The sequence below is a fragment of the Chlorocebus sabaeus genome, chromosome 9 (assembly GCF_047675955.1).
Source record: "Chlorocebus sabaeus isolate Y175 chromosome 9, mChlSab1.0.hap1, whole genome shotgun sequence".
Taxonomy (NCBI): domain Eukaryota; kingdom Metazoa; phylum Chordata; class Mammalia; order Primates; family Cercopithecidae; genus Chlorocebus; species Chlorocebus sabaeus.
In genome coordinates this window covers 135740287-135751900 of record NC_132912.1, presented here as the reverse complement: position 1 = coordinate 135751900, position 11614 = coordinate 135740287, and the positions used below count along the sequence as shown (strand labels likewise).

The following is an 11614-nucleotide window of genomic DNA, read 5'->3' as shown; positions in this document are numbered from 1 at the left end:
AGCACTATTGGATCCCCAGCCTGTGGGTCTCACATCAAGTCTGTCACCTGTGTAGACCGGAACCAGCAAGAGGCAGGACCCCACTCACCCTGCTCTCTGTGAGCCCAGACACTCGCTAAGCCTGCATGTCAGGGATGAACGCCAAGCAAACAGGCCAGCAATGGGGGAGGGGTCTGAGTCTTCCAGGCCGGGCCACTGAGCCCACGGGTGCTCAGGCCAGCAGGGTGGAGAGGGGAGCCACATGGGGTGGAGGCTGGAGAAGTTAAGAAGAGAATGAAAATGACACATAAAAGCCCTAGTGTGTTTGGAAGTTTAGAGACGACTGTTGGAAATAAATGCTTTCCATGGCCACACAGAATAAATCTCACACCCGGACGCTGGGCGGAGGACCGGCCACCCATGGCCACGCAGAATAAATCTCACACCCGGACGCTGGGTGGAGGACCGGCCACCCATGGCCACGCAGAATAAATCTCACACCCGGATGCTGGGCGGAGGACCGGCCACCCATGACCACATAGAATAAATCTCACATCTGGATGCTGGGTGGAGGACTGGCCACCCATGGCCACGCAGAATAAATCTCACACCCGGACGCTGGGTGGAGGACCGGCCACCCATGGCCACATAGAATAAATCTCACACCCGGACGCTGGGTGGAGGACCGGCCACCCATGGCCACACAGAATAAATGTCACACCCGGACACTGGGCGGAGGACCGGCCACCCATGGCCACATAGAATAAATCTCACACCCGGACGCTGGGCGGAGGACCAGCCACCCATGGCCATATAGAATAAATCTCACACCCGGACGCTGGGCGGAGGACCGGCCACCCATGGCCACACAGAATAAATGTCACACCCGGATGCTGGGCGGAGGACCAGCCACCCATGGCCACACAGAATAAATGTCACACCCGTGGCTCTGGGCGGAGGACCAGCCACCAAAGACAAGTGCTGCATGAGCCTGCCCACCCACAAGAGGCACAAAAACAGGAAAATCGCAACTTCTGCTCTGTGCTGTCCAGACAGTGACCCGGGGGACAGGCAGGGGCTGCTGCCGTCCATCTGGGTGCTGCTTACACAGATGTTCAGTGTGAAAATCCATCAAGTTGTATGTCTGTGATATATACATTTTTCTGCATGTATATCTCAATAAAAAGTAAGAAAAAACCAATCTATTCACATTGTTAAATAACTCAGGGGTAAAGAAGAAATCCCAGTGGAAATAAAAAAATTAGAAGTAAATGATAATGCAAACATTACATAGTAAAACTCACAGGATGCAACAAAACTTACATGTTGAGGAACATTCATAGCCCTAAGTACTCTTACTGATACTGGAAAGGAAGAAAAGCTGAAAGCCAATGACCTAAATGTCCAGCTCAAGTCAGAAAAGGGATGGATCCTAAACTCAGAACAAGGAAAGGAAAGAGAGAATGAAAAACAAGAATCAATGGAAAAGAAAACACAGACGCGCCAGGAGCGCAGACGGGACACAGAGGAGGCTCTTCGGAAAAATGAATGTAGTAAACAAGCCCTAGTGAGACTGAGAAGAGAAAGCACAAATTAACTGTCCAGTCAGAGAATTAGGGCGACCTGCAGCTAGTGCAGCGGCCGAAGAGGAGAGCACCTGTAGCTGAAGGCTGGAGATTTTACAAACATAAAAAGTAGACCCACAGCTGACTCAGTAAGAAACACCAGAGATCAGTCCTGTAAGCCTTTTTTTAAGAGGTGGGGTCTCACTCTGCTGCTCAGGGTGGAGTGCACTGGTGTAATCTCGGCTCACTGCAACCTTCAACTCCTGGGCTCATGCGTCGCCTTCTGTCTCAGCCTCCTGAGTGGCTGGGGCTACAGGTACGTGCCACCACGCCCAGCTAATTTTTAAAATTTTGTGTAGGGACAGGGTCTCACTTTGTTGTCTAGGCTGGTCTCTAACTCTGGTCGTCAAGTCATCCTCCTGACTCAGCCTCCCCAAATCTCCCTGTGCTGGGATTCTAGGGGTGAGCCACTGTGCCTAGCCAGTCCTGTAGCTATTAAAAACTGAGCAGTAGTTAAAAATCTTTCCTAAAGAAAACAGATGGCCCTGTAAGTGAGTTTTACCAGACTTTCAAGGAACAGATCATCCCATTCTTATATAAACAGCACAAAGAAAGGGAAGGGGTGCTGCCCATACAGGATTAGAACAATCCTGAGGCCAACATCAGTGAAAACATCAACAGAATGGAAAATCGCTAGTCCACTCAAATATGCACAAAAATCTGAAGCAAGTACTAGTAAATCAAATTAAACAGTGTATAAGAAAGACAAGACACTAGGCCAATTTAGATTTTTCTATGTAAGAAAGGATGACTTAATATAAGAAAATAAAGATGTGACTATGAGAATCTTAAGAAAAAATTAAAGGATCATGTCAAAGGATGCAGAAGAAACATCTTGTAAAATTGACACACACACATTCACGATAAAACTCAGCATCGAGGGGGACTCGTGGTGGAGGCAGGCACCATTCTGGATGAGGAAGGTGAAAAGCACTCTTTTTAGAATGGGGGATGGGGAGAGTGGTCATTTTCTCCCTGAGATGGGACAGTGCTCAGCCTCACTCTGCTTCTGTTCCAAGACTCATTGCTGTTCCTTGCAGCATTGAGTAAGAGAAGGAAGGAAAACGTGTAGCAGGACCATGGGATAGGAGGAAAGACACCTGTTGTTTTGTCAGTGATTAATCAGTTAAATAGGAAAACTGAAAGAATCTGTAAGTTATTAGAAATATTAAAAAAAACTTTAGCAAGATGGCTGGATGTAAAATAAAGATATTAAAGTGAATTGTGGCCAGACACAGTGGCTCATGCCTGTAATCCCAGCACTCTGGGAGGCCAAGGTAAGAAAATCACTTGAGCTGTGGAGTTCGAGACCAGCCTGGGCAACATAACACAAGCTTACCTCTACAAAAATAAAAATAAAGGGCGTGGTGGCGTGTGCCTATAGTGTCAGCTACTTAGGAAGCTGAGGTGGGAGGATTGCTTGAGCTCAGAAATTTTAGGCTGCAGTGAGCTATGCCACTGTGCTCCACCCTATCTCAAAAGAAAAAAAAAGTGCATTTCATTTCTGTAGACTAGCAACAAACAAACAGGAAAACGTAATTAAAAAGAGGGCAATTGGCCGGGCCCAGTGGCTCATGCCTTTATTCCCAGCACTTTGGGAGGCCAAGGAGAGAGGATCACTTGAAGGCAGGAGTTCGAGACCAGCCTAGGCAACAGAGCAAGACCCTGTCTCTACAAAAATTTTGAAAAATTAACTGGACATGGTGGTACATGCTTGTAGCCCCACCTACTTGGGAGGCTGAGGTGGGAGGATCACTTGAGCCCAGGAGGTGGAGGCTGCAGTGAGCTGTGATTGCTCCAACGCACTCCAGCCTGGGTGACAGAGCAAGACCCTGCCTCAAAACCAAACCAAAACAAAAAGAGGACAATGAATTTTAGAATAGAATCAGAAAACATCACATTCCTGAGGAAAATCTAATAAACGATATCTAAGACCCCTACAACAAAACTTTGCAACGTTAAACTAACTTCAGGTGGATGAAATGTGAAACAAAACTTAAAACTCTTGGTAGAAAATAGTAGTGACTATCGGCTCAACCTTGAAACAGGAAAGGTTTCTTGTGAAGGTTAGACCCTAACAGAAGAACCATTAAAATATTTGATGATGTTAAAATTGAGCAACCACTTTTCGGCAGAGGACACCGTCAGCCAGCTTTTCTCCAAGTGTGGCTCAAGAGGTTAAACTCTTTCTGTAACGATGCTGAGACGGCATTCGCCTCAGTCACTCCCCCTCCCTCCCGAGCGGACAGTGGAGTTAGGGTTAGGGCTGGGGTTGGGCTTGGGGTTGGGGCTGGGGCCACGCAATGTGATATCACAGCCGACTGAATGCAGAAGCTGCCATGAAAATCCAGGCATTTTCCACAACCCAGATGTGAAAGATTAACAAATACGCAACCCAATGCCACTCTTCTCACTAATTTTGGAGGGAAAATATTCTTCAAAAAAGTGTTATGTATGTTAACATACAATGGGCATTGTGGTTTTTAAACGAATTAATAGATAACTTAAAATGTCTTAGTTTTAATTCATAACATCGTAAATATGAAGAGACAGAACTCACATAAGCAAACGCTCTTAGGGGCAGTCAATACATTTTAGAGTTATAAACCTTCACTAGAGAGGCACTCCTCACCCACATCCCCTATGACGCAGGAAAGAGATGCAGCGTGGTGCCCTCCCATGCATGAGACTCCAGGCCCCTGCCACACCTGTGTCCTGCAGAAGCCAGACCCCAGGCCAGACCCCAGACCCCAGTCCCCTGCCACGTTCACGTCCTGTGGGAGCCAGCGATCCTCACACTGTGCTCTCCGGCATGTGGCTGGAGGAGTTCCAGGAACAGATGTACGTCCACCTCTCCCACGAGCCACACTTCCTCCTGGGCACACACCCTAGAGAAACCTCGCCCAGATCTGTTCTTTGTGTACACACCAGGAAACACCTGCACCCCTTGGTGCCCCCACAAGTGGGGATTTAAACGTGGCCTCCACCCGACGGGATAACACACAGCAGGTGCCACATTATGGCCATACAGTGCTCTGCAGATGAAGTTTAACAAGAATACATAAAAGGAAGTCCCAGAAGATCACACATGGCCTGAACTCTTTTCAGAAAGTTAAAAATGGCACCAGTGAAACAATAGGACTTGGAGGAATGAGCAACGTGGGATAAAAACGAAGGAATGAGAGTCCCACGGGGGAACCATGGAGTGGGGGGGCCAGGCACGGGCTGGACTGAGGTCACGTCCAGGTCTGAGCTGGATTATGACGTAACTAGGAATGTAAGCACAAAACTAAAACACCCTCATGTGCACCAGGAATCACAGCCACCAGGCCACATGCCACATCACAGCCACGAGGCCACACTCCACATCACAGCCACCAGACCACACACTACATCACAGCCACCAGGCCACACGCCACATCACAGCTACCAGGCCTCACACCACATCGCAGCCACCAGGCCACACGCCACATCACAGCCACCAAGCCAGACACTACATCACAGCCACAAGGCCACACTCCACACCACAGCTACCAGGCCTCGTGCCACATCACAGCCACCAGGCCACACGCCACATCACAGCCACGAGGCCACACGCCACACCACAGCCACCAGGCCACATGCCAAATCACAGCCACGAGGCCACACTCCACATCACAGCCACCAGGCCACACACTACATCACAGCCACCAGGCCACACGCCACATCACAGCTACCAGGCCTCACACTACATCACAGCCACCAGGCCACACGCCACATCACAGCCACCAGGCCACACACTACATCACAGCCACGAGGCCACACTCCACACCACAGCTACCAGGCCTCGTGCCACATCACAGCCACGAGGCCACACGCCACATCACAGCCACCAGGCCACACGCTACACCACAGCCACCAGGCCACATGCCACATCACAGCCACGAGGCCACACTCCACACCACAGCCACCAGGCCACGTGCCACAGGGGCTTGGGTTCTGGACACTGGGGTGCACTAAAACATAGGACTCCTGCAGCAGAGGCCCCCTGGGGCACCCTGCCCACCTCCCATGGCAAAGGGCACCAGGCTCACTTGTTTCAAAGTGAAAGTAAGAGGGACACGGGGAGCCATCCCAAAACTCTTCTTTTCTTGTTTTTGAGACAAGGTCTTGCTCTGCCAGCCAGGCTGGAGCGCAGTGGCGCCATCTAGGCTCACTGCAGCCTCGACCTCCTGGGTTCAAGAGATCCTCCTGCCTCAGACTCCCGAGTAGCTCAGACCACGGGCATGCACTACTGCGTCCAGCTAATTTTTGTGTTTTTAGTAGAGACGGGGTACGCCATGTTGGCCAGGCTGGTCTCAGACTCCTGGGCTCAAGTGATCCACCCGCCTCGACCTCCCAGAGTGCTGGGATTACAGGAGTGAGTCCCCATGCCTGGCCCCCAGACTCTACTTTCAAGGTCAAATTTTAAGGTCATGACACAGCTGATGGACTTTTATTGGGAAGATCTTTGAGTTCCTAGTTACTTGTTTACTTGTTAAGGATTGTGTTATTTTCTCTGCCATGGGCTTTGTGACAGTAGGAACCACCAATGGGCCACTCCCGGCCCGGGGACAGAGCCCAGCCTGATGGACGGACCAAACCTGAGGGCCGCAGGGTGACTCTGCCCCTTTCCGGCCGACCATGCAGGTGCTGACCCTGAGGTGCTGGGCTGCTGTTGCCCGACTCGTGCCACACAAAGGGTTCCTGAGGGGCTACACGGGGGTTTGCTCTGGGAGCAGCAACCTCTATGACTTGGGCGATGAGGCCCCCAGGGTGGCCCACGCCCACACCCATGCCCGCAGCTGTGCCTGGAGGCCTTGTGGTCACTTTTAACATGTTAAGTGTAGTAAGTTCGCATTCCAGAAAACATGCTATAAAATGATAATGACAACAAACATGGCCGAAGCCGCTGCTCCCACAGTCTGTGTGGACCCGCAGAGGACACTGCAGGGGACGAAGCTGGGTGTGTCCCAGAGGCCGTCCCTACAGCCCAGTGAACCGGGCTCTGCTCCTGGCCAGAGGCCACTCGCAGAGGCTGCCCCAAGGCAGGTGCGTTTCTGAGTTAATGGCAGAGGCCACCTTAGAGGTAAGGGGGGGGGCGTGGCGCATTACCCCCACCGGCACTTACCTCAAAGGTGTTCCCTGTCACGTCGAACTCCGGGGGAACGAAGGCACCCTCAGGGTCGTCTTAGGGAGGAGACAGAGAAGGAGAGAAGGCTTCTAGTCACACCTGTGAACCTGAACCCGCCAGCCGGGAAGGTCCCCTCCCCGTGGACCTGGCGTCCCCAGACCATTTTAGGCTGCGAAAAAGGGAAATTAGCTCCTTAACGGTTACGGTGGGAAATGGGTTCCAAAGTGGAAGAGGGAAGGGTTCTACCACTTCCCCAAGAAGGAAGCTGAAGACATTCACCAGGGGAAACCAGCTCCCAGGCAGGGCCCACGCAGTGGGAGCAGGTGGCCCACCGAGGCAGGGGTGTCCCACCCTCCTGGGCCGGCGTCCACTCACAGCAGGGCCTGTGGGACTGGCCCGAGGGAGACAGAAGAGGCGCACGGCCTGCCCTTAGGGGAAGTCCCGAGCGGAGCGGGGCTGGGGTGGGTTGAATGTCCCTCTGGCGTCTGAGGGTGGGTTTGACTGCCCTGGCCCAGCAGGCACCCCACGGACCCTCGGCCACTCTCCGGCCTGAGTCCCTCCTGAGGAAGAGAAGGTCTCCACAGGAAACCCGGGTCCAGGCACACTCCCAGCGTCTGCCCCGCAGAGCCTGTGCTCATACCCACCCCGAAAGGCACCTCTGCCCCGTGCCCGCGGCCGCCTCACCGCTGAGCTGCTCCATGAAACACACGTTCCCGCTGGTGTTGAAGGCCAGGGTGTCCGGCGTGATGCACAGGCTCTGGAAGATGGCGGCGTGGGCCACACTCCGCATGGACAGGCTGCACTCCAGGCACACAGCCCACGCTTCCTGCTCGCTGAGGCCGCGGTCCCGCAGGGAGAGGATGTCAGCCAGAGACACATTCTCCTGTCAAGACAGGCCCTGGTCGTGAGCCCAGCGGGACCCTCAGCCGGGCCCCGGCACCCCTGCCGAGACGATTCCACGGGGAAAGGGACGGCTCGTGGCAGCGTTTCAATGCGTGGGTCAGGGAAAGGGCTTCAGGCCACGTCTCGTTTTGTTTCAAGAGTCGTCCTGCTGTTCCCTGGACGTCAGAGTCATGGAACATTTGGTGGCACCATCAGTGGGTTGCCTGGAGCAGGTGTCTGCTCCTGGAGCCTGGGCACGGGGCCTTCCTCCTGGAGGCTCGGCCAGAGCTGCTGGGTCACCTGTGCCCTGCACCCCTGACCCCACAGGCTCACGGCTCGACCGGCCTGTGGAGGCTGCCAACAGATGAGTGAGGCGACTGAGTCGAGATGCCCAACTGTGGACTTGTGCAGAGCTAACAGGGCGTGACGCTGACACACTCACACAACGCACAACCACACGTGCTGCCAACATTTGTTCCAGGCAGTTCACACTGAGGACACAATCATGGCGGTTCCCTCCACTTGGCCCGGCTGCCCCCATGTGGACCCACCTCCGAATCTGAGTGGCTCCTGGACTCCGTGAGGGCTCAGCTGTGACCATGATGGCTGCCACCAACACCCACACCCCCATGAACATGCACATGCACAAACATCCCCACCTAGCACACGTGTGTTCACCCTCACACAGACACACACATCCCCATACATGCATCCCACATGGACACACGACAACACAGGGCACACTCATACATCGACACTCAGACACTGGTGCAAGTGTGTGCACACTCAGTCTCACCACTTCAGTCCCAGCACTACTCACACACACTCAGTCTCATCGCTTCTCACACTCACGGTCCCACCACTTCTCACACTCACAGTCCTACTGCTTCTCACACACACTCAGTCCCACCGCGTCTCACACAAACTCACGGTCCCAGCGCGTCTCACACGCACTCACGGTCCCACCGTGTCTCACACACGGTCCCACCGCATCTCTCACACACTCACAGTCCCACCGCGTCTCACACACACTCACGGTCCGACTGCATCTCACACGCACTCACAGTCCCACCGTGTCTCACGCACTTGGTCCCACCGCGTCTCACACACACTCAGTCCCACTGCGTCTCACACACACTCACAGTCCCATCGCTTCTCACACACACTCACAGTCCCACCGCGTCTCACACGCACTCACGGTCCCACCGCGTCTCACACGCACTCACTGTCCCACCGCGTCTCACACACACTCACAGTCCTACCGCGTCTCACACACAGTCCCACCGCATCTCACACGCACTCACAGTCCCACCGCGTCTCACACACAGTCCCACCGCGTCTCACACGCACTCACGGTCCCACCGCGTCTCACACACATGAACAGACAGCCTCATGCACACACAGACCTCACACTCACATACATACTACATGCCACTGCACACATGCCTAACACTGACCACATGCAGGCACACTCAGACACATACGTATACCCACACACACGCACACACCCTCACAGGAACACCCAAGACTGCACAATCCACACTCGCACGTACCCAGATGTGGAGCTGAAGGCCCTCTTGGGTGTGCTGCTCCTGGCCAGGGCACCCCATGTGCAGGTAGGAGGGGGTGGCTGGGGGCTGCAGCCTGGATGCACGTGGGTGAGATCAAGAAAGGCTCTGGACACGGGGCCTCGGAGGACAGGGCAGGTGAGGAGGCGGCAGAGGCCCCTTCTCCCCCATCCCTGACTTACCCTCTCTCCCAGTGCACAGGGCGGCTCTGGCTCTACCAGTGCCACTGGGCTGAGGTCCTGAGAGGCACCTCCCACCTCTGGTCCCCCCACCATGCCCCAGCGGCTGGCACTGCAAGAGGCCCTCTAGGCACAGGAAAGGGATGAAGGGCTCAAACCAAAGCAGGAGGCCAACAAGTGACGGAATCAGGGCACAGGCGCCCGGTGGGGCCTGGCCATGCGGCTGGGTCTGCGTCTGTCCGTGGGGTCTTGGCACATCCCCCATCCATCTCCTTCTTGGGGTCCAGGGAGGGACTTGATGACATCATTACCCAGGCCCTTCCAGCTCTTTCTATCGCAGGAATCTCCCTGCCCCATTCCTGTGTTCGCTGATTGATCAAAGGTGTCTCTGATTTGCGCTCAAGCCTGCCGTCCTCTTTGTACCGCCCAGGACTCCTCAGGATTCCAGAAAGCCTGAAGCTCCCAGCGACACCTGTGGGGCTGGTTAAAGAGGCGCCTGGGCACTGTGTACACACAAACACATGCACACACGTGCGCGCACCCATGCACCTGCACACACAGGCACACACGTATGCACACACTCCTGTGCACTGGCACACACATGCACACAGCGCTATGTGCCCACGCACACATGCCTGCAAACATGGGCACAGACGTGCACTAAGCGGTAAATAAGTCTGAGGACCCCATAGGTTGTGCTGCTTAGGAGGAAGGGAGCCAGCATGACACGTGTCTGAGCCGGTCCCTGTCCCCCTGCGGGGCCCTGGGGGGCCTTCTGGCTGTTGCTCACGGGTCAGGGGCCTGCTGCCAGCTCACACAGCAGTGTCGAGACCTGTGGACCCGGGAAGGGAGCCAGGTCAGCCGTGCCAGCAGGGCCACCCCTCGCGCACAGCACGCCCTCCTGCTCAGACCCAGAGGGGAGACACCTGCCAGTGGGCAGCCCCCTCCTCCCCTCAGGGAAGCCGGACACCTGGAGCCCCTAGCGCCTAGGAGAGGCGGGCGTGTCTGAATTCCATCGGAGATTCTCTGGATGATTTTAGGGGTGAATTCCATGGGGTTTGTGGCTGAAGCCTCCCCTCAGGATTGTCTCAGCCCCTCTGGTGCATGCTGTCTAGAGGGGGGGCTTCCGCTCACACAGGGGCCGGAGCCACCCAGGGGTCTTGCCATGTGCTGAGGGCTCCCAGGCCTGAACTCTGGGCCCAGGTCACCTGCCCTCTGGGACCTGCAGCCTCCGCCCTGTTCTGCCACAGGTGTGAGGAATTACTCCCGCGTGCCTGAATCCACAGTGGCTGGATGAGCGAGGAAGGGTGTCAGACAGGCCTAAGAGGCCGGAACAGGACGAGAGAGACTGGGAGAGACACAGGCAGCACTCACTAGCCTCGGGACCCCAAGTCCGTGGGGGCCCCACCCACATCCCAGCAGACACCCCCACGACCACCTCCGAGGTCAGGAGCCAGTTGGGCATCCTACAGTCACCTCCAGAAGGGGCCCTTGGAGACCCTGGGGCTCTAAGCCTTGCTACCAGGTGGGTTCAAGTCCACAGCTGGGCCAGAAGGCTTCCTGCTCAAGTAAAATACGCCCAGCTGGGCTGCGGGGCTGCCGAGGTGGCCTGGACAGGAGTTTAATGGGCTGTGGCAGACGCTTGGGAAGGAGGTGACGTGCTGTGAATAGCAACGCCGGCCTCGGCTGGCGGACGCCTGTCTGTCTGCCCAGCGCCCCCTCCTGCGCATCTGCCTGCCCAGCACCCATGAGGGCCCCACGGCAGGCTGGGGCCTCGTGACTTTCCACACTTCAGCCTCTCCTGCCCCTGCTAATACAGTCTGACCTTGTCGTGGCTGGTCAGCCTTCAGTGACTCCGTCTGCTGGCACAGACCCAGCCTCTTGAGCAGGCCCAGAGGGTTCTTCATGACCCAGCCCAGCCCACCCACCACCCACCCTGCCCCTCGCCATCCCTAGCAAGGTGTGCCTGGGTGAGCCATGGGGTAGGTCTGAGAGCGTGGACCACCTAAGACCTGTTCCTAGCAGGGCAGGAAAGACTGGTCCCCACTTTGCAATGGTGTGGCCACGAACTCCACCCCCATCCCAGGTGGGAGGACGGATTTGGGAAGGCAGGTGGACATGAACCCCCAGGACTGGGCTGCTCTCCAGGACAGCAGCACATCAGCCAGTCCCTGGGCCTCAGAGGGCAGGGCACACTTCCCACCGGGGACCCTCATCTCATGAAAGTCC

At 55.5% G+C, this 11614-nt stretch overlaps 1 protein-coding gene across 7 annotated transcripts in view; it reads right to left on the bottom strand.

Annotated features, from left to right (window-relative positions):
- KNDC1 (kinase non-catalytic C-lobe domain containing 1) overlaps positions 1-11614 on the bottom strand; it is a 78395-nt gene that overhangs the window by 49009 nt on the left and 17772 nt on the right. For 4 of the 7 annotated variants that reach the window (XR_005244261.2, XM_038009759.2, XM_073019489.1 and 1 more), the window contains exons 2-3: positions 7441-7639; positions 6754-6812 (exon numbers count right to left, since the gene is read on the bottom strand). The exons of 1 other annotated variant lie outside the window; for it this stretch is intronic. Coding sequence is in view for 4 of the 6 variants with exons in the window: in XM_073019489.1 (XP_072875590.1) it covers positions 6754-6812; positions 7441-7639 (258 nt within the window). In the remaining 2 variants the exon portion in view is untranslated. Of the gene's footprint in view, positions 1-6753; positions 6813-7131; positions 7414-7440; positions 7640-9191; positions 9866-11614 lie in introns of those variants that run through there. 2 more of the 7 variants (XM_073019487.1, XM_073019488.1) reach the window with 2 other exon arrangements.